General features: G+C 53.3%; 1 protein-coding gene across 1 annotated transcript in view; it reads left to right on the forward strand.

Annotated features, from left to right (window-relative positions):
* Window positions 1–22,243, forward strand: part of NEURL1 (neuralized E3 ubiquitin protein ligase 1) — a 98,960-nt gene extending 76,717 nt beyond the window's left edge. Inside the window, exons 2-6 of the mRNA XM_025395731.1 lie at window positions 601–842; window positions 1,215–1,536; window positions 14,235–14,924; window positions 19,243–19,389; window positions 19,858–22,243. Of these exons, the coding sequence (XP_025251516.1) occupies window positions 601–842; window positions 1,215–1,536; window positions 14,235–14,924; window positions 19,243–19,389; window positions 19,858–20,096 (1,640 nt within the window). The 3' untranslated portion in view covers window positions 20,097–22,243. The remainder of the gene's footprint in view (window positions 1–600; window positions 843–1,214; window positions 1,537–14,234; window positions 14,925–19,242; window positions 19,390–19,857) is intronic.
* Window positions 22,244–22,258: the final 15 nt, after the last annotated feature.

A 22,258-nucleotide genomic window follows, 5' to 3' on the forward strand; every position in this document is an offset into this window, starting at 1 on the left:
TGCCTGTGCTGCTGAGACTTGTCTTGGAGCCACAGAGTAGAGGCCACCCATTGTGCCAGAGAGGGAAGTGTTGTCTTCCCCAAGGTCACAGAGCCAGTTAGTGACAGCCCCGAGGACAGGATCCATGTATGTTTCATGTCTGTGTCTCCAGTGCTCAGGACAGAGCTTGGTATTCAGCAGATATGTCATAAATATTTATTGAATAAAATAAATAAACAAACCAAGGATGGTGGAGTGCCAGTGAGTGGTGGTGGAGGGCAGTAGTAAAGGCGATGTGCTACCATGGTAGGAAGTGAAAGGCAGAGGGTGTTAAATACTAGTGGGGAGAGGAGGTGGGAGAGGGTGGGGGTGGAAGGTGATGGGGAAGGCTGAGGGGAGAAGTGGTGGGTAGTGAACCAGTAGAGCATGGTGGCAGATGGTGGAGTGGGGGATGGTGAGAGATGGTGGCAGAAGGATGGTGGCAAGGGGTGGCAACAGTGGTGGAAGAACTGGGCTCCGGGTGACTTCTGGTCATGCCCAGCCTCCTCCCTTACCTAGGGGACTCTGGTCTGGCTCGTGGACCCGTCAAGTTCTCTGACACTGTGGCCTGTTCCTTTGCAGACTCCATCGGGGGCCCCTTCCCCGTCACTTCTCACCGATGCCACCACAAGCAGAAGCACTGCCCAGCGGTGCTGCCTGGTGGGGGGCTCCCAGCCACGCCGCTGCTCTTCCACCCGCACACCAAGGGCTCCCAGATCCTCATGGACCTCAGCCACAAGGCTGTCAAGAGGCAGGCCAGCTTCTGCAACGCCATCACCTTCAGCAACCGCCCGGTCCTCATCTACGAGCAAGTCAGGCTGAAGGTGGGCCTGCCCCCGTCCCCGCCCCCGCCCCGTGCTTCCTGCTTCCCTCATGGCGTTCCCTGGGCCTCTGGACTCTGCCTGCTGCCACCCCCACTACCATACCCTGCCCCCGCCTTTTCTCTCTGGTGACCCTCTTCCCTCTTCCTTATGCCTTTCTCAACCTCCCTGTGTGACAAGGAAGGAACCGGGAGGGCGGTGGCCGCGGGAACCCCTTGCTGTCTTCCCAGCAGGGAGGGCTCCTGGGAGGGAACCGTGCTAGAATGGTGGGCAGGCTGCTGTGGGATGCTCCAGGGAGTCCACCCGAGGGGGGCTACCCTTGGTCCGATTGACCAAGTGGGAGAGGGTGGGCTGAGGCCACCCCCTGCCACCCAGATCACCAAGAAGCAGTGCTGTTGGAGCGGGGCCCTGCGGCTGGGCTTCACCAGCAAGGACCCATCCCGCATCCACCCTGACTCGCTGCCCAAGTACGCCTGCCCCGACCTGGTGTCCCAGAGTGGCTTCTGGGCCAAGGCGCTGCCTGAGGAGTTTGCCAATGAGGGCAACATCATCGCTTTCTGGGTGGACAAGAAGGGTCGTGTCTTCCACCGCATCAACGACTCGGCTGTCATGCTGTTCTTCAGCGGGGTCCGCACGGCTGACCCGCTCTGGGCCCTGGTGGACGTCTACGGCCTCACGCGGGGCGTCCAGCTGCTTGGTGAGTGCCTGCCCCTCCGGCCCCTTGGTGCAGGGGACACCCCTCAACCTCTGGGCACTGCAGCCTGGCGCTGTGCAATCCCATCAGGTGTAGGGACCCCTCTCTGACTGGTGCCGAGGGGAGCAGGGGCAGCCCTGGGAGCCTTGGCATGAACTGCAGAGAGCTCCTTTCCTCTAGGCCCATTGCTTTTCAGTGGAACCTGGGTGTGATTTCTGCTCTCTGCAGCCTCTCAGGTGGTGCCCTGGGCAGTGTGCAACCTTCACAATCATAAACAGCGACCTCAAAGACCACCACCCCCAGAAGTAATTAAATTAATCATCACAACCACAGTTCATAGAACACTTACTATGTGCAAGGCACTTCATTCTTGCCTGTTTTCATAGCAACCCTGGGAGGGAGACCCCGTTATTGGGCAGAAACTCAAGTCCAGGGAGGTTGCATCATGGTCCCAGGAGCCATGGCCCTTGAGGGGTAGAGCCAGCCCTGAGTCTCCAGCTCTAAAGCCAGCTGTCAGGCCCTGGCTCTGCAGCCTTCCAGAAGACTGGGTTCCAAGCCCACCCTAGTGCCTTTTGCAGGGATGTTGGATAAAAGGGTAGGATCCAGGGGCAGAAGGCACTGGGGGAGCTAAGACTCTTGGCTGCTCCCTGGCCCCCAGCGTAAGTTAGGCTGTTTCAGGACAGCGAGAGAGCAAGGAGGAGGAGCCTCGGGAAGCAGCCTGGCATGCTCAGGGGCCAGGCTTCCCTGCAATGGCACAAGTACCGGGGCTGGAAGAGGACAGGAGAATCTCCGACTTCCTAGGGTCACACAGCGAGTTGGTGGTTAAGGTAGGACTAGAACTCAGGTCACCTGACTCCCAGACCAGGCTCCTTCCCACCTGGCTCTCGTTGTGCACAGGCACTCAAGTGCACGTGCGCACATGCAGACTCTGGGTACAAATCAGGCCATCAGCAAACCGGCTTTGCTTCCAGGCAGAGGCTGCGCAAGCCTCAGCTTCCTCATCTGTGAAATGGGTTGGTGGGAAGATTAAGTTCCATCAAGGAGGCTGTGAGTAAAGTGCCCAGCACAGTCTCGGGTACCAAGTATATGCTCAAGCAACACTCTTTCCTTCTGCCATCTCTACCTGCCGCTCCCTGCAGAGAAAGAGGCCATGAAGGTGGTTGAAAAACGTTTTTTTTTTTCCTTTCTGACTTCAGAGCCTAGCCACAGTGAAGCTCTTCTTTTCCACAACACCTTTATTTGAGCAAAAAGTCAGTGATAGTAAAAACAAAGAAATGAGTCAGAAGCCTGTTTGTTGAGTTCCAAACATCAGGAAGCGGTTTTTATTAGCTAGTAGTTTGGGAACTTTCTGTTTTTCACCTCAACAGAAGTGTTTCTGCATTCACAATGACACGTTCAGAGCCTGGAACTGGGCAGTTCTGGGTCTCAGCAACTGAAGAAGGGAGCCCAGGTGCTTTGCATTTTCTCTGTGAAACAGGTGTGCCTGCAGCCGGGGCAGAAAGAGCAGTGTTCATGCCCCTGAGCTACAGAGACCGGCAGATCCTAGCCTCGCGCTGTACTAGGTGTGGGGCCTCAGTTTCTTCATCTGTAATGTGGGGCTAAATGCTTTCTCAGGGTTCTTTGAGAAGCAGCTGATGCACAGTAAGGGGTCCGTGACTGTCATTCGTCCCCACCCATCCTGGGGAGGGCAGTTCCCCACTCAGGGCTCGAGTGAATGCCGTGGTGCAGCTTTGGTATCCTCAGGGCCCCATACTTCAAGGCACTGGAGTCCCAGCGCTTGAGTTTGAGCTCTAACCTGACCACTTCTGCCTGAGCCTCAGGCTTCCCACCTGGATAATGGTTGTGAAGGCTCTGACTTAGCCCAGGGCTCAGCCACATAGTGGAAGGCGAAGTCTCTGCTCCCAAGAAAGCCACAGTCTTGTTGAGGGGTGGGCGGGTGAAGGTAGTGGGGTGACATTCTTGCTTTTCCCTAAGAAAATGTGCCCTTCCTCACAGTTCCCACTCTGGCTTCAAGGCCATCCCCAAAGCCCCCTCCTCCCTGAAGCCTTTCTGGGTGGAATTCTCCTCTCCATCTCTGTGTGCCACCAAGTGGTGCTGGCGCTTCTCTCAGTACTGAGCATCGGCAGAGCCTTGGTCTGTCCGTATGTCCACTTCCCTGCAGGATGGGGAAGAATCCACCTCTCACTCAGTCGGGCTGCTCTCCGGGGTGGAGGCTTCTGCCTGACCTGCAGAGGATGTGGAGGAATATTTGCAGGGTGGGTGGGGGAGAGTAGGAGGGGGGGACGAATGAGAGGGCGGATGCCTTGTTAGATGAAGAAAACGGCAGGTGGGTGGGGGCCAAGGGCGACCCAGCCCTGCCCACAGATAGCCCAGGCTCACTGGGAAGTTAGGGAGATGAAGCAAACACTCCAGACGATGCAGGCACTCAGGGCAGAACCCAAGAGAAGCCAGTAAATCGCTAACTGCTGTGGTCATGGGATGCCTTCCATCTGCCGAGATGGTTTCTATCCAGTTATCTCATTTAACCCCTCTGAAGCAGGCCCACAGGGAGTGGTTTTTATCCCCATTTGGCAGGGAGATAACTGAGGCCCACTCAAGACCTGGCTTGCCCGTGTAGGGATGTGGCAGAACCCTGACTTGAACTGGGCATTCTGATGCCAAAAGCAACACCTTTCCCATTACCCTCCAGCTGGTTTAAACATAAAAGGAGGCAGGAAGTCAGAGGAGACTGAGGTCAGTGGGGGAGGATGGAGGCCAGGAGGCCTTCTTGGAAGAGAAGACTTGGGCTGGACCTGCAAGTTCCAGGAGGGTCCTGGCACATGGGAATGAAGAGGAACACGCCAGACGGCATGGGGCTTCCCACCCTCAGGGGCTGAGGAGGGCTTGGAGAATAATCTGAAGGGCCCACCCTGGGCCACAGCCCAGGTGGCCTGACCTGGTCCAGCCCCATCCCCCTGTGACTATAAATGGGCTTGCACGCAGTGTTTTCAGTTGCATTTGGAGTTCCCGACAGGCTCCTCTCTGCCTCTCTGCACACCCGATAAGGTTAAGGCCCCAGCTGATTCCGTCCCAGCCGTAAATCACCATAATCCCTGGGTATTTTCAAACACTGATTATGGCCCCTAAATTCAATTGGCAGATAAAGATATCCCTTCATTTTATTCCTCCTGAATTTTTTTTTTTTTTTTTGGTAAAGATAGAGAGGGAGACACAGAGATTCATCCAGAGATCTGCTGAGGTGGGCGTGATCTCTCCACCTTCGTTTAGTGCCTGTCTTCTGAGATACTCCCCTCTACCCCAGGTAGCCTCAGGGTCAGCTTCCTTCCCTGCCTCCTCTTTCCTCTCCGCCCCACTTCCCACCTCTCCCTCTCTCCATCGCTTGCCCCTTTACTGCACCTGTATCTTTCTGGGCTTTTCTCTCTCCCTCGACCTAGATCCTCTCACCCTTTTTGCTTTCCCTGGTCTTGGTGTCCTTCTCCCCACTGCTGTCTCTCCTCTGAAGAAAGTCGCTGTCTGTCTTGGTGACTCTGAAGCTGGGCCAGTCTTTCCTGGGGTGATTGTCCCCCAAACCAATGTCTGATCTTCAGGGATTTTCTGCCAGACCTGCCCCTGTCCCCTTTGTCTGAAGCCTGTGGTCAAAGCCCTCCCAACCTTACCTGCTCTGTGTTTGTTCCTTAGACCAGAGGCTTCCCAGGGTAGCTGGCACATGGTAGGTAAGCAGGTCAGGCCATGGGTGGATGGGTTGTGTCCCCGGACAGAGTGGAGGCAGGGGCTGGTGTCTCTCCCCAATGGACGGTCCTCCCTGCCCTGACCAGAATCCAAGCCTACAGTGGTGCCCATGCCACAGCCCCAGCAGGCCCTCCTCCCTGTTATGCTGGAGTTCCGCAGATCACCTCTTTCTTTGGGGCACCCTGGCTCAAGCCCAGGCTGGTATCGTCAAGAATAACAGCTTCCTTCCTCCAGGGAGAAGGGACCTGCCAGCAACTAAATAAACACAGATTTTATTGGGTGATTAATACATGGAGAAAGAAGCTCCTATCCCAGTGTCTCAAGATCTCCTTGCTCCTCTCAGAAATGTCGATTCAGGAAGAGCATCTGTGAGTCCCATCAGGAGGCTGGTGGGCCAACAGCCCACTTACGAGGGAGCTCCAGAGCATCCCTCAGTGCCCACCACAGCCTAGGTACTATGTGGGGGCAGGTGGGAGACAGAAGAATTGAAAACCCAGCCCCTCTCCTGGAATAATGTTTTCCCTGGGGGACACATCATATAACTGATGCAAGGTGGTCCAAGTTCAATTCTGCAATCAAGTGTGAGCTGAAGAGTAAAACTGTGTGTATATGTGGGAGGGGAGTGCAGCTGGAGAGCAATCCAGGAGGACTTCCTGTAGGAGACAAGTTTTAAGTCAGGAACGGAGTGAGGTGAAAAAAAATGGATTGGTTGAGGAACAATTTAGGTCAGACGGAGGGGTGTCCACAGGCACAGAGGTGGGGAATTGGCGGTCAGTAGGAGAGCAGACCCAGGAGGGGAAGGAATGAGGTGGAGAGGTAGTGGGTGACTTGTGGAGGTGAGGGGTGTGCACAGGTGTGGGTATGTGTATGCATCACAGGGGAGAGAGCCATGAGAGCTGAAAGCTTCCAGCAGCTTTTGTGCCGTCAAGTTGTTCAGTAAGAGGGACTGGCTGCTTGACAGTGGAGAAGTACGAGACCCGGAGATGGGGAGGGGCCTGCCCAAACTCTCCCAGCTACTCATCAGCCCCACCAGGCCTGGAACCCAGATCTCTCAGGGTGATCTGGGAGTAAGGTCAGAGGGAGAAGGCTATCAACACCTCTAAATGGTGGGGCTGGGTCCGGGAGGGTTCTAGGAGGGGATGAGGTGGGAGCTCCCGAGGGCTTATGCTTTCTATTCCATCTCTTGCCATGCACAGGTTCCCAGGTCTTGGTAAAAGACCTACGCCTGCCTACTGAGGAGAGAGCTGTGTGGAGACTCCTAGGGTGGGCTTCCAAGGGCCACGTGCTGCTGGGTGGGTTCTCCAGGCCCCCGGCAGATAGGGGCTTGGGTCAGGTCCTCTATCCAGGGCGTGCCTCAGCTTGGAGGCGCTGAGCATGATTGATCCCCAGCTGAGGACCACACTGCCATCTGGGCCTTCCGCTTCCCAGGCTAAACCAATATTTACCCTCAGCTGCGGCTGCCAGGGGCCAAGAGGCAAATATTAGTTTAAGGAGCCGGAGCCAGCTCTTGGGCTGGGGGAAACGGCTGAGGCTGCCGATCATGATTTCTTCCTCTTTGATGATTTTCATTTCTTTTTGATTAAGAAAAATCCTGCTCTTCCTTCTGCTTCAGAGGCTCTTCTGGCACTTCCTTTCTGCTTACCCCAAATTCTGCCAGCTATATCACTGCCCCACACCAAACCCTCCCCTCCGCCAGGAAGCTTTCCCAGACCTCCCTCATTCAAAATGACCCTTCCTCCTCCTGACCATCGGCACATGGAGACCTAAGTGGTGTAAGCAGCTCTGAGTCATGTATTGTCCTGCTCTTTAAAGATACAGCATATATCCTCTTTGTATATAAAGGAAGGTATTATTGTGCCCATTTTGTAGATAAGGAACAGAGGCTCAGAGAGGTCTGATAACCTGCCCAGGGTCACACAGCTGGCAGTTGGTGGAGCTGGGATTTGAACCCAGGAGCTTGGGCTACATTACCTTCCAGCTTCTCTAGATGTGAGTCCATCTGATCTCCCTATTAAGTCTGGATGCCCGACAAGAGCGGGGACAGTGGCCCTCCTGTGCCTTCCAGAGTCGAGCTTACGAGAGTTCAAGGCATCAAGGATCAGCTGTGCATGTTGGGCACAGATAGGCCACCAGGGCCCCCGCAGTTCTGGTACACAGAAGAGGGGCAGTGCCCAGGATGCCGGATTCAGTGGGGAAGGTGGGTCTGCCTGCCTTGTAGTTCCCCGGAGGCTCCCAAGGGCTTTGTCTGGTTCAGTTGTTCCTGTGCACTCTAGTTTTCTACCACGATGAATATATATAAAGTTGAACCACATGTAATCGCCAGTATTGGACTGTTTTTAACTTACAAAATAGGCAATCTCATGTTTGCCCCTAGCATCTGTTGGCCTCAAGAGATTGTACTGGGGGCCTTGGAGAGAGTGGGGGGCTCAGGGTGGGGTGTATGTGGAGGGAGGAGCTGGGGCCTTGCAGTATTGGGGACAATGCCTTTATTTCAGATGCACGAGACCAACTGAATCAAGGCTTGACTTGGTCACTCACTATTTCTGGGCAGTTCTCAGCTTCTCTGTGCTTCAGCCTCCTCATCTATTATTTAGACATAATTATACACGCCCCACTTACCTCACAGATGTGGAAAGGCATTTACACAAATGAGAAGGGCTTTTGTCTTTAGGTTAAAAAGGAATACCTAATTTTAAAACACCACTCTCCCCCACCAAAAAAAGCCAACCCCTCAAACCAGCTCTCCAACTAGAAGAGGGAGCCTTGAACCCAGGTCCCTGTATCAGGCTGAAAGGAAAACCATGCAATCGAAATTGCTCCTTGGAATGAGATCTGTGGTTCTCCAGCTGGGTTCCTCGGAACACTGGGGTTCCACAGAGGTGTCTTGGAGGCTGCAGAGAAGGCCAGAGAGAGGAGGAGGGGACAGGTGCTCTGCCCACCTCCTAGACTTTGGCTAGAGCTTTGGGTTCTGTTGGACAAAAGGATTCCACTGCTTTTTAAAAAAGTTTGAGATCCACTAGACCAAATGATTCTATAAATCTATGAGATCCCATGGCTTGAAGATTCTCTGAATCTTAAAGTCTGTGACTGAGTAATTCTAGGATGTTCTGCCCTTCCCTCTGTGAGCCCCAGAAAACATGTTTGTTTCTCCTAAATTTCCCATGGTTGGGTTTAAAGGGAGAGGGTGGAGGTGGGTGCTGAGATGGGTGGAGAACCCCCTTGCCTGTCCAAGCCAGGCACCCGCCCTCCCCGGCTCCCTCCCATGCCCCGTGCCAGATGCGGACCAGCAGGAGGATGTTTGTGGAGACAGTAAAGGGCTGGCAGCACCTCCCAAACAGGGGCCAGCAGATACCCGCCAGCAAGCCGGGCGGCTGCAGGCTGACCCTTGGTTACAGATTAGCCAGTGCTCCGGATGTGAGAACGTCAACAAATGGGACTCTCAGGCTGACGGCAAGCTCTGCCTCAAAGGAGGCCCTGGCCTGCCCGAGGTCCTCCACGCCCAGGTCCTACCTTGGTTACCCTGCACTGCTGGCAGCGTATGGCAGGGCCAGGTAGCTTTCTGGGCAACAGCTGGCCCTGGGGCCCTCCTCAGTCTGTCCCCTCTCCCTCCCCATCCTGCTCTTCACCAGGTGTTTGCTAACAGTTTTCTCACCTGTCAACCCAGACCCTCCTGTGCTTCAGCCCAAGTCAAGTCAACTCCTGTGTCTTCCAGAATACCTTCCCTAGGCCACTCTGAAACAGGAAGGGGACTTCAGCCTTAGCTGGGGATCTTGATCCTAAAGGGGATATTTATTGTAAAGCAGAGAAGACTCAGAGGGAGCCTCAAGGAGGGTATGTGGGACACAGATGGATTCCCACCAGGAGAGTTTTTCTAAGTCATAGTTGTTCCAAGGTGGAGGGAGCCTTGGGAGATGGTAAACTTCCTGACCCTAGGGCCATTCTAGCTTCCAGCCAGGCTGAGAGATTGGCAGGGGTAAGTGGATTTCCTAGTTCCTTAGTACCTCTAAGCTTCTGTCTAATCCTAGATGCCAAGACTCTGGTAATCAAATTGTATTCAAATATTTTCCTGACTTCGGGGCAGGCATGGTAGCTCACGTCTGTAATCCCAGCACTTTGGGAGGCCGAGACCAGCAGTTCACTTGAGCTGAGGAGTTCGAAACCAGCCTGGGAAACCTAGTGAAACCCTGTCTCTAACAAAAAATACAAAAATTAGCCAGGCGTGGTGGTGTGCACCTGTAGTCCCAGCCACTTGGGAGGCTGAGGCACAAGAATCGCTTGAACCCGGGAGGCAGAGGATGCAGTGAGCCTAGATCTTGCTACTGCACTCCAGCCTGGGGAACAGAACAAGACCCTGTATCAAAAAAAAAAAAAAAACAAACAAAAAAAAAAAAAAAAATTTCCTGCCCTTAAGCCTTGCCCTTTCCACTGACTCCTGGCTCCTCCCTCTCCCAGACTCCCTGCCCAGGGCTGGGCACACAGTAGGTCGGTGAGTAGGGCCCCCAGCACCACCTAGAGGAGAGGAAACACATGGCCGGGACCTCCCTGCCCTGGCAGTGCCTGCTTATTTTTGCTCTGGCTCAGGGTGTCGGTAGAGCCACTGCCGGCCACCAGAACAGGCAAGAGCTGAAGACTGACAGGTTCTTTCCTGAATGATGGGACATGCAAGGGGAGTCAGCTTAGCAGCTTCTCCTCGTGGCCTTGTGCCGTCTCTGTTCCCATCATAAACACCTCCAAAGTAGGTGGGCACGTGTCCCGGCACCGATTATGTAACTTGTTGCTTCCGAATGTGGGGCCACCCCACTGCTTGGGGTGACAGGTTGCCCATCTGGTTTTTCTAAGCCTTATCCATCAAGTGGTGCAGCCCTGGGCCGAGGTTGGTTCCATGGTGTTCTCCCATGGCTTGGGGCCCCAAACACTGCCCTGACCTCTAACTTGGTATTGGCTCACTCAACTGTGACCTTTGCCGTCCCTTCTGCGGAGGGTGCTCTGACCAGCTCCTGAGTCTCGAGTTTCATCTATTTCAGGGCCTCGACACAGCTGGGCTCACTGATGGGATGGTTATTTTGGAGCTGCTGGCTGCCTGCAGCTGCTCCTGACCCTGAGGGGTGGAGAGGGAGAGAAGACAGACTTGGGCTGGGCACTGGCCCTAGGGATTCGTTCCGTTTTTAGCTGTTTCCTAGTAGCTTTCGTCCCTCCCCTCCCAACTCTAGCAAGATTTCAATCAAGGCTAAAGGGATCCACTTCCTACCCCCTTCTTCTCTTTGTACATCCTCCACTGTTTCTGCTTCCTTTCTTTATCCTCTCACCTCTACATTTTAGCTGCTGCTTCTTGGTCTTTGGTGATTTCATTCAGTGAATATTTCCTGGGTACCCATCATGACTGATGTGAAGTCCTGCATTAAGGTTGAAAAAGCCCCTGGTCTGAGGACAGGTGTACCTGACTTTTAGTTGAGACTATGCTCAAGCCAAGCAAATACTAATATCTGAAGTTATTGGGTAGCTTCTTGGTGCTGGGGATGGTCCCACAACAACTCAAGGCAGGTATTATTACCCCTATTCTCTAGGTGAGCAATTTGAGGCTGGGAGGAAGGTTGTTTACCCAAAAACCATCAGCCAAGTGCTGGGTCAGACATTTAAACCTAGGCCTGATCCAGACCTGGATCACCCAAAGCCCATGCACTTTCTTCTGAATCATGTGGCATTTCACATGCCAATAACAATGGCTTATATTAACCTAATGACTGTGCCAGGTGTCCTATTTAGGTGCCCTGTGTACCTTACTCCTTTTCATCCTCACAGCGTCTCTTCTAAGGGGAGTATTAGATACAGATTTTATGTAAATCAGTAGATGCTGATTTCACTGCTGAAGAGGCCCCAAGAAGTTCAGCTATTTGTAGCCTTGTCTTACAGGAAATGGCAGGGCCAGGATTTGAACCTAGACTGATGACTTCAAATTCATTGCACTTAACTGTGCTCTTGTCCTGCCTACTAGTATATGAATGTTGGTTACTGAAAAAAACCTTATGTACTTTTAGGTTGCATTATTAGAAGTATAGCATATATACCAAGGGAGGTGATGGCCACACTGTGCCTTGAGCTGGTTGGTGCACATCTAGAGTACTGAGTCTGGTTCTGTTCATTGTCTAAGAGGTGGGAAGGTGTGTGGGAAGTCTGAGTATTCCCTGAGAATTGTCTTCAGTACTGGGCTGATAGGCAGCTCAGGAGGTAGTGGGTTAAATACAGGGAGGTAGATTTTGGTTTAAGAGAAGGAAATACTCTTTAAAGACAGATTAACTCCACAGTGGAACAGGTTGCCTGGGAGTTAGCGAGCACCTGGTAGTGTGCATGTTTAAGTAGAAGGGGACGCCTGAAGGGGCAGAGAGACCAGGATAGCTTGCATCCAGTCCCATGAAGAGCTTTGTTCTGAGGGTCTGCCCAGCCCCAGGAGCTCTGGACTGATTGTCCTGAGGTGGTGGTGTGGGCCCAGTGACAGCTGTGTTCCTGGAGCTCTGGCTGGACATATCTGAGCGACTTGATTCCTCTTCTCCCTGCTGTTACTGCCCCTTCCCCTCTCTGTCTCCCACCCTCTGTAGTTCCCAAGGGCCAGTGCCTGGAATCCCGGAGGGGTGTGAGAGCAGGGGCTATTCCCCAGGCTTCAGGTCAGCCCACTGGCTTTCCCCAGCTCTGCACCATTTGTCTCCCACCTCCCCCCTGCACAGGCCCTCCTCGCCTCTGCCTCTCCCATTGTCTTTCCCACCTCCCCCTGCACAGGCCCTCCTGGCTTCTGCCTTTGCCTCTCCGCAGCCCCCCAGCCTCTCTGCACCATCACTGTCAGAGTCAATTCCCTGGAATAATCACATTTTCCGGCCGGCTCCCTCCTCCTCGCCAACATGATTCCAGGAAACCCCAATCAGCCAGGCCCCAGGAGGCTTCTCCAGAGCTTTGGGAGGCTTGGGGGAAAGGGCCCACACCCAGAGCTTTCTGGGGGCCAGACAACACAGTTCCGGGAAAGGGTGAAAGAAAAAAGGGAGGTTTAGTGACCATGTCTACATTCAGGTGGAGCTGAATTTTGGCCTCTGCTGTCCCTACCAGAGCAATCCCCCAAGCTTTGCTGTCATACCCGAGAACCCCAGCCATCCTTAACCCAGTTCCTGAAGAGACAGCACAGATTCTCCCTTGGAGAGGTTCAGAGAGAAGGCCTGAAGGAAGGGATCGGGGTCCACGGTGCGGCTTACAGTGGCACCAGGCAAATTTGGAGAGATTGACTCACACAGAAGGGCTTCAATAAACAAGGAGAGTCTGGAAGTGAAGAATGCGGCATTGGGAGTTGGACAGACCTTTTTTTCAATCCTGGATCTGCCACATGGTGGCTGTCATAACGCCGCTGAGCTTTATCTGTAAAACAGGAACACTTCCACGGGCTGCTGCAAGAATGAATTGCAGGGGTAATTCATGGAACATGGTGATTACTTTTATTGCAAGTTATAGGACTCCATAAAGCAGAACATAACACAGCCATTAGAAGAATATGGTGTTGGAAACAGTTATTGGCATGGAGAGGTGTTCAGGTGCTGGGGATAAGACAGAAGGCGCCCAGGAGTTAAATTTTTGAAAATTTTGAAAAAAGCTCCAAGGGTTCTTAGCCTGGAGTCCTTGCCCATGGATGGCTTCATGTAGTTCATGAATGCCGAGAAATTATCTACAGAATTTAGTGAGAATGTGCATTTTTCTGGGGAAATGGGTCATCACATTTTCAATGTCATCACATTTTCAAAGTGATGTAGTACATGTAAAAGGTAAAAAACAAGTGATGTTTATATAGCATGACACAATTTTTGCACTAAAAAAGTTACCAGCTGGGTGTGGTGGCTCACACTTCTAATGTAGTACTTTGGGAGACTGAGGCAGGAGGATCGCTTGAGCCTAGGAGGTGGAGACCAGCCGGGCAACATGGCGAAATCCTGTCTCTACCTAAAAAATACAAAATTAGCTGGGCGCGGTGGTGCATCCCAGCTACTTGGGAGGCTGAGGTGAGAGGATGGCTTGAGCCTGGGAGGCGGAGGTTGCTGTGAGCTGAGCTATCTCCACTGCACTCCAGCCTGGGCCACAGAGCAAGACCCCGTCTCAAAAAAACAAACAAACAAACAAACAAACAAAAAAAAAACAAAGACAAAAACAAAAAAAACGCCAAATAAACACACAAAAAAACAAACCAAAAATACAGCCTTTAAAAAGGCTGAAAGGTCATGCATACAGATATTAAAGATGTTTTTCTCTGGGTGGTGGGCTTACAGGCGATTATTTTTTCTTTTTGCTGAACTGAATTTTCTACAAAATACCGTTTTGTATAACTTGTATGATTTTAAAAAGAACGATGAGTTTGATTCCCTATTAAGCCACTTTCAAAAGGATATCTTGGATAGGTCTACTTCTCTCACCCTGTGTCCTGACATGGCAATGGTAGCCTCAAAAGGTAATTGTTAAGGTTAGATGAGACAGTGTACGCAAAGAGGGTGTCTGTGTGTGTTTGCTGGGGGGTGGTTGCTCCCTGGCTTCCCAGGATGTTAGGCCTTCATCACTGTTTGTCAACAGAGTGCTCGGCGCTGTTCTAGGTGCTAGGGATAAGACGGAAGGAGCCCAGGAGTTAAATTTTTGAAAATTTTAAATTATAAGGAGTACACGTTTACTGTAGAAAATGGGGAAGTACACATTTGCATATAGCAAGCACCTGTGAGTATTTGGAAGCACTCACATGGTTTAAGTTTCTGCTTCCCCCCACCTATTCCTCTGTTTAAACAGATGTTCTGCAAGAGCAGTTTCTTGACTGTGCTCGCTAATTTATGTCACAAGTATCGTGTGCGGCATTAGCCATCCGGGATTGTAACGGTGCGCGCGTAGGGACCGGGCAGCGGGGCGCGCCGGGGCCGCCTCCCGGGAGTCCTGCGTGACACCGCCCCGTGTCTCCCGCGCAGATAGCGAGCTGGTGCTCCCAGACTGCCTGCGGCCGCGCTCCTTCACCGCCCTGCGGCGGCCGTCGCTGCGGCGCGAGGCGGACGACGCGCGCCTCTCGGTGAGCCTGTGCGACCTCAACGTGCCGGGCGCGGACAGCGACGAGGCCGCGCCGGCCGCCGGCTGTCCCATCCCGCAGAACTCACTCAACTCGCAACACAGCCGCGCGCTGCCCGCGCAGCTCGACGGTGACCTGCGTTTCCACGCCCTGCGCGCCGGCGCGCACATCCGCATCCTCGACGAGCAGACGGTGGCGCGCGTGGAGCACGGGCGCGACGAGCGCGCGCTCGTCTTCACTAGCCGGCCCGTGCGCGTGGCCGAGACCATCTTCGTCAAGGTCACGCGCTCGGGTGGCGCGCGGCCCGGCGCGCTGTCCTTCGGCGTCACCACGTGCGACCCCGGCACGCTGCGGCCGGCCGACCTGCCCTTCAGCCCTGAGGCCCTGGTGGACCGCAAGGAGTTCTGGGCCGTGTGCCGCGTGCCCGGGCCCCTGCACAGCGGCGACATCCTGGGCCTGGTGGTCAACGCCGACGGCGAGCTGCACCTCAGCCACAATGGCGCGGCCGCCGGCATGCAGCTGTGCGTGGACGCCTCGCAGCCGCTCTGGATGCTTTTCGGCCTGCACGGGACCATCACGCAGATCCGCATCCTCGGTGAGTGCCTGCAACTGCGCCTGGGCGTGTGCCTTTCCTGGAGGCGGGGACGATCCGGGTAGGGGACAAAGGGCGAGCTTCCCTTTCTCCAGGCTCATGATGATGTTGCTAAGGAATCACAGACACCTAAGGTGAGTTCTGGGCGGGACTCGGTCATCTAGTCAGTAGCCCATATATGTCACCTGGGAGACTCACCCGGGGGTGAGACTGGGAAAAGCGCGAATTATTGAGTTTGATGCCCAGAATCGGATCAACCCATAGTCTCACAGATACATAAACAATCCAGAAGCACACAACCCAGTGACCACTTAAAAATGAGAGGAAAAGGCCGGGCGCGGTGGCTCACGCCTGTAATCCCAGCACTTTGGGAGGCCGAGGCGGGCGGATCCACGAGGTCAGGAGATCGAGACCATCCTGGATAACACGGTGAAACCACGTCTCTACCAAAAATACAAAAAATTAGCCGGGCATGGTGGCGGGCGCCTGTAGTCCCAGCTACTCGGGAGGCTGAGGCAGGAGAATGGCGTGAGCCCAGGAGGCGGAGCTTGCAGTGAGCCGAGATCGGGCCACTGCACTCCAGCCTGGGCGACAGAGCGAGACTCCGTATAAAAAAAAAAGAAAAAAGAAAAAAAGGTTTCTCCCAGCAGTTAACTGTTTGAGTCTTGGTTACCATTTCTCCAAAATGGAAATAAAGGTCCTCACCTTTAAGGAAGTTTGTGAGTCCAAATGAGAAAAAGAGGTTGGAATGTCAGTAGTCAGGTGGTGCAGGGTGGTGTCTGATTGGGGGACTCTGGGGAATACCTGAGTAGGCAGCCTTGGTGGAAGTGGGGCAGCAGAGTTCTGGACCTGCCTTTTCTGGGGGGCACAGGGTGTGAAAGGCCTGGGGGATGTGTATTGAGTTAAGAAAAGAAGGGAGGAAGATTCTTTATTGCAAGACTTCTCAGAGCCTTTAATATGAAGTTTGATTAAGGAGACGGTGATGGTGGTTTTGGTGTACAGTTTTTACATGCTAATTTGACCAGAAATCTTTTCACAAAGTGTCTCCTGGTACCTCTGTACCCCAGAGTGAGCAAGTATTCATGCTTTCCGAGTGCTGGTCTTTGAACCAGCTCTGTGAGACTGAGCTGGTTTCATTAGACTCACCTGGAGAACCTATTAAAGTGCAGATTCTTGGACCCCACCTCCAGAGATTTTAATTCTGTAGACCTTGGACAGGTTCTGGACATCTGAATTGGTTTTCTTTAGCAAGTATGCTTACCCAAGTTTGGAGACCCCTGGGCCTCACCGCCCCTAGCCTAGACCTCAGCCCAGGAGGCTTGATAGGTAAGATAATGTGTGTAGATGAGTGAGCATGAGGTAGTTACTCTATGAAATTGGCATACTGTGTATAGGCACATGTGAATAAATGAATACACATATGTTAATGTTTGTAATGCTGTTGGTTTGTGAGAGCATGCAAAGTCACATAAAAATCATTGGGGACTTCCAACTCTGGAAGGAGACCAAATGGAGATGGAGTGAAACATAAATAAAAAGGGAATGAAAGGGCCAGGCGTGATGGCTCACATCTGTAATCCCAGCACTTCTGAGAGGCCAAGGCGGATGGATTGCTTGAGGCCAGCAGTTCAAGACCATCCTGGCCAATGTGGCAAATCCCCATTTTTACTAAAATACAAAAAAATTTAGCTGGGTGTGGTGGTGGTGATGCATGCCTGTAAGCCCAGCTACTTGGGAGGCTGAGGCAGGAGAATCGCTTGAACCTGGGAGGTGGAGGCTGCAGTCAGCTGAGATGGCGCCACTGCATTCCAGCTTGGGCAACAGTGAGATTCCGTTTCAAGAAAAGAGGGAGAGAGAGAAAGAGAAACAAAGAAAGCAAGCAAGCAGGCAGATGAATCAGGCTTGGGTGAGAATTCAAGATGGAATAAAAAGAAATTAGGCTGGAATGCCAAAAAAAAAAAAAAAAAAAGAGTCAAGCTGATTTCACTGACCAGGATATACTATTCCTCAGGGCAAGGAAATTACATAAGAGTAAGGTACTTTCTTCCCTCAGCACCATCTAATAATAGCTAAGTAGCTTTCCAGTAAGGCTTCTGTTGCCCAAAGAGGTTTACTAGACTGGAGCAAAGGGGAGGCTTAAAAAAAAAAATCCAGATTTCTCCCTTTCAAGAGGGAGATAGGCCAGGGTGGGTATTGAAGAAGAACCACCCAGAATTCAATAGACATTCAACAGAGTGCTCCTGATCTGTTTGGAAAATTGGGCATCTCAACCAGAAAATTGGTGTTTGAAGATCCTGACTGACTTCAAAGGAATAACTAACCAGTGGCAATGTATGAAGGGTCATTATTAACCTTACAGAGGAATGCTTAGCTTTGTGGCTAGCCTAAGTAAACTAAGAATAGAAGGTTATTTCCTTCACTCATGTGTATCACAAAACATACAGCCAGTTCCATGCTTACTGGTGAAACTTTAGAAATATTCTCATGAAAGTCAGGAATATAATAGAGATGGCTTACAGATGTTCTAAAAATGCTGGCCAATGCAAGAAGGCAAGAAAAGTAAATAGGAGTTGTGAATTCCTGAAAGAAGGAGATGATAATTAACTTGGAAAAATATCAACACAGTAAGAGAAACCCTGTGGGCATCTATTGAATATCCTTAGAAATAATAATATCATTAAATGAATTAGAATTAATAACTACAGATAAAAAAGATCTCTTTGGGCACTTAGGTGTGTGCAGGGCATTATGTTAGGATTTGTGGGAGAGTCACAGGTGAATAAGATTTCCTGTTCTAAGAAAGCTCATGGGCCGGGCATGGTGGCTTACACCTGTAATCTCAGCACTTTGGGAGGCCAGGGTGGGCGGATCACGAGATCAGGAGATTGAGACCACCCTGGCTAACATGGTGAAACCCCATCTCTACTAAAAATACAAAAAAAATTAGCTGGGCATGGTGGCGGGCACCTGTAATCCCAGCTACTCGGGAGGCTGAGGTAGGAGAATGGTGTGAACCCAGGAGGTGGAGCTTGCAGTGAGCCGAGATGGCGCCACTGCACTCCAGCCTGGGCAACAGAGCAAGACTCCTCTCAAAAAACAACAAAAAAAAAGAAAGCTCATGGTTTTACTGGAGAAACAAAACTGGAGTCCTGCGCACAGAACAAATAATACCCCAGCCTTTGTGGTTTTATAGTCGTGTGTCTGTAGTGCATGTGTGTGTGTACTTGAGGGAGTAATGTGGTCTGGGGGTAGTCAGGGCGGCCCGGAGGAAGGAGTTTGAGGACAGCCCCCAGAGGCTTCCTGGACAGCCAGCTCTTTGAAGGCAGGGGCTGTTTCCAGCTTTCTGTCTGCACAGGGCCTGGTGCCTGGTAGGTCCTCGGTAAGGATTTGTTGAAGGGAAGAAAGAAGGAAGGAGGGAAAGAGGTAGGCATGGATTGTTAAAAAGGAGAGGAAGGCCAGGCATGGTGGCTGACGCCTGCAATCCCAGCACTTTGGGAGCTGAGGCGGGCAGATCACGAGGTGAGGAGATCGAGACCATCTTGGCCAACATGGTGAAACCCCGTCGCTACTGAAAATACAAAAACATTAGCTGGGTATGGTGGCATGTGCCTGTGATCCCAACTATTCAGGAGGCTGAGGCAGGAGAATCCCTTGAACCTGGGAGGTGGAGATTGCAGTGAGCCGAGGTCATGCCACTGCACTCCAGCCTGGTGACAGAGTGAGACTACGTCTGAAAAAAAAAATATATATATATATAAAAAAGGAGAGGAAGTGAGTGACAGAAGGAGGAAGGAGGGGAGGAGAGAATCTATGATCAGAACAAGGTGGGAAAGGGTGAAGGCAAAGGCATTGCAGAGGTGCCATGCAGAAAAGGTGGGTGATATCTGGGGACAGTGGTGAAGAGTGCAGGGCTCTGAACAGGAGGGTGAGGTTGCGGGGCAGGGGAGATGGTAACGTACATGCTCCGGCCCAGGAAGCTTTGCAGAAAGCATACATGGGGAGGAGCGGAGGTAGGTGCCAGGCAGGGGCCTAGTTTGGAGCTGCTGTTTTAGCAAGAAGCAAGCAGGATGTGGCCTTCCAGTTCATAGGTGAGAACAGAGGCCAGGCTGGATGCTGACGGGGGTCAAAGTCTTTAGCTGATTAGCTACATTCCACGGCAATAATACCAAATGATCCTCTGCACCAGCCTGCAAAATCCCGCTCTCGGCCCTGTGGCTGGTCTGTGTGGTCAAGCCTGGGAACCCACTGTGAGAGATGGAGCTTTCTCCAGTTTGGCCTGGACAGGCAGCTAGCGTGTCCTTCCCTCCCTCCCCTTTCACAGGCTCCACCATCCTGGCTGAGCGTGGTATCCCATCACTCCCCTGCTCCCCTGCCTCCACGCCAACCTCACCCAGTGCCCTGGGCAGCCGCCTCTCTGACCCCTTGCTCAGCACGTGCAGCTCTGGCCCTCTGGGTAGCTCTGCTGGCGGTAAGTAGGCTGGCTTCTCTGTTCCATGGTGACTGTGTGGGACTGTGGCAAGGATGCGGCCTTTGTGTCTGGGCTGGGAGTGGAGAGGAGCCGGAGCTGGGCTCAGTGAACCTTTGTTGCGGGGTGATTTCTGGGGTCATCCCCTTCTGTCCCCTAGCTCGGCAGTGCCAAAGGGTAGCTTAGGAGGGACCTACCTTAAACGATTCGGGACCCTTTCCTTTCTCCATCTTGCCGTATTTTCTCTCACTGCCTCCTAGCTACTCTCCCCTCATCTGGGGGTGGAGTGGGTCAGAAGTGGGGTTGCTCAGAGCTCAGCCTCTTCCCTTGTGCCCTGGAAGTTGGGTTGTCAGGGTGAACAGGCAGATCCTGATAAATGGAGGGGGACACGAGGCCGGGGAGCTCTCTTCCCATGAATCCAGTGCCAGGTTGGGCCATGTCTCCTCCTGACTGGTGCCCCCTTGTCCTCAGGGACAGCCCCCAACTCGCCAGTGAGCCTGCCTGAGTCGCCAGTGACCCCAGGTCTGGGCCAGTGGAGCGATGAGTGCACCATTTGCTATGAACACGCGGTGGACACGGTCATCTACACATGTGGCCACATGTGCCTCTGCTACGCCTGTGGCCTGCGCCTCAAGAAGGCTCTGCACGCCTGCTGCCCCATCTGCCGCCGCCCCATCAAGGACATCATCAAGACCTACCGCAGCTCCTAGCCCATTGCGGTGGCCCACCCCGCACACCCATCTCCTCGGGCTTCAGCCCAGCCCCAGCTGAGGAACAAGCCAGTGGGGCCCCTTCTCTTCCTCATTTTGGAAACTTTTCCTCCTCCATTAAACATGGGAAACTGAGGCCCTTGAAGGTTTGGGGAGAGGGGGGTATCAGGCAGGGAGGGGGCAGAGGCAAATCGCCAGGCAGAAGGAGGGGAGGAGAGGAGGCCGCCCTCTCCCTGTCTCTCCCTTCTCTGCACCCAGCTCTTCTCTGCATGCTGAGGGCAATTGGGATCTCAGCCTGCCCTAATCTGTCCCCATCTGGGCAGGTTTCTAGGAGGTGTCTGTAGTCCATGTGGCACCTTTGTGAGATTAGAAAACTTGTACCTTCCTCTGGGCAGCTGCAGCCCTGAGCCAGGGCATGTGGTCTGGCTAGTGCAGTGTGGACTGAATTTTAGGCTCATTTGCCCCCTCAGCCATCTGCCCTTGAGGAGTGTACAGCCTGCTCAACAACCGCCCTGGGCAGGCCGCTCCTGAGCTGCTGTCTCCCTCTCTGACCTATGCCTACTTTCTCTTTCCTCGTTCCCTGCCCAATGGGCATGGCAGCTGGGGGTGAGAGGCTGGTGGATGCCTCCTGTCCTGGGCAGCCTGCAGCCTCATGCCATGTCTCTCTCCCACTGCCCGATGGGCACATGGACAGGCTGCAGAGGGCTCCAGGTTCTGGGCCCCTGGCTGAGAAGGGGAGGACCCTGTCCTGGCTGTAGCCTTCCTGCCCCAATCATCTCGCTGGATGCCGCTGCCCAGGGGTAGCCCTTCGGTATGGGCTGGGGAAAAGGGTTGGTCTTCTGCCATGGTCCCTGAGAACAGGTTTGCAGCTACCCTCTCAGACCTTTTCCCCACATCTTGTGCTGTCCAGGGCCTGGGCTGATAGAGCCTGCGGCAGGCCTGGTATGGGCCAGGGCCCTGGGTGGGGAGGTGTGCATTCCCTGGGCCAAGACCAGCCCTTTTCCTCAGTTTAATTAATTTATTTATTTGGTTTGTGGTTTGGTTTTTTTTTTTTTTTTTTTGGTTTGTAGGTGAGTTCCCATCCTCTGGGCCCCTAGAAATACTGCCCTTGTATATGGGGTACCTGGGAAAGGGTGCGGCTGAGGCAGTCATCACTCAGTATCTTCCCCCGACTCCAGCCACAAAGCTCATACCCAGCCCTGCCAATCATGAATTGGAACTCCATAAGGAGGAGCTAAATTGGGAGGCCTTTTGGCAAACAGTGTCCATTTTACAGAGAGGCAAACCGATCCTCCTTAGTGCCGTGGGGCTGGTGGTCACCCAGAGCCACAGAGCACCCTTCCTCCTGAGCCAGAGCTGGGTGATCATGGTTGACTCAGGTACGTCAGGTGGCCCAGGAGGTCCCCCGTCCACAAGGACATCAAACTTCCAGGAGGGCTAGTGTTCCCAGTGTGGGCCAGGAACAGGACAGGGGGACCTTGTGATGGCAGGACAGGGAGCCTGTTCGTAGGGAAAATGAGGCAGGGGCTGCCTCTCACACCTCCAGGTTCTCATTCTAAGTTCTGGGGAGGGAGCGCCCCCACCTGCTGAGGTTGGTCCTCTCAGCCCTGCCTGCCCTGGCCTGGGCTCTCCCAGCCTCCCAGCCCTCTGCCCCCTCAGATGGCTTTTTGTTTTTGTTTTTTTGCATCCATCAGAGACTGCTCCTCTGTGTGGCAGGCAGGGCATGGGTTTTAGTCCTGGCCACTAACCAGCTGTGTGTCCCTGGCTGAGTCGTAGCCCCCTGGAGCCCCGGCTTCTACTTTTGCAGAATGGTGGTTTGGGGAGAGAGGGGCAGGCTTTCTGTGTGACTGTCAGGAGTTCTTCCGTGAGGGCTGCCATGGGGTGGTGTGCCAGGACCTCAGGCTGGGCCTTTGTGGAAGTCACCGTCCCACTATGGGTCTCCACTACCCAGTCACTGACCATGGGAGACCCCTTTTGTGGGAGGGAGCAGGGGCTGGCTAGCGGGCCCCCCAGCCAGGGATCCCAGAGGCTGAGGGTTGGGGAGAGGAAGCCATCATCTCATTACCTCTGTCAGTGCAGGGGTGGCTGCTGCTTCCCTTGTGCACTCGGGTCGCTGTGATTGTGAATAAAGGTGATTTCGTACCAGCCTGAGGGCTGTGCTG

Source organism: Theropithecus gelada, chromosome 9, assembly GCF_003255815.1.
Source record: "Theropithecus gelada isolate Dixy chromosome 9, Tgel_1.0, whole genome shotgun sequence".
NCBI lineage: Eukaryota > Metazoa > Chordata > Mammalia > Primates > Cercopithecidae > Theropithecus > Theropithecus gelada.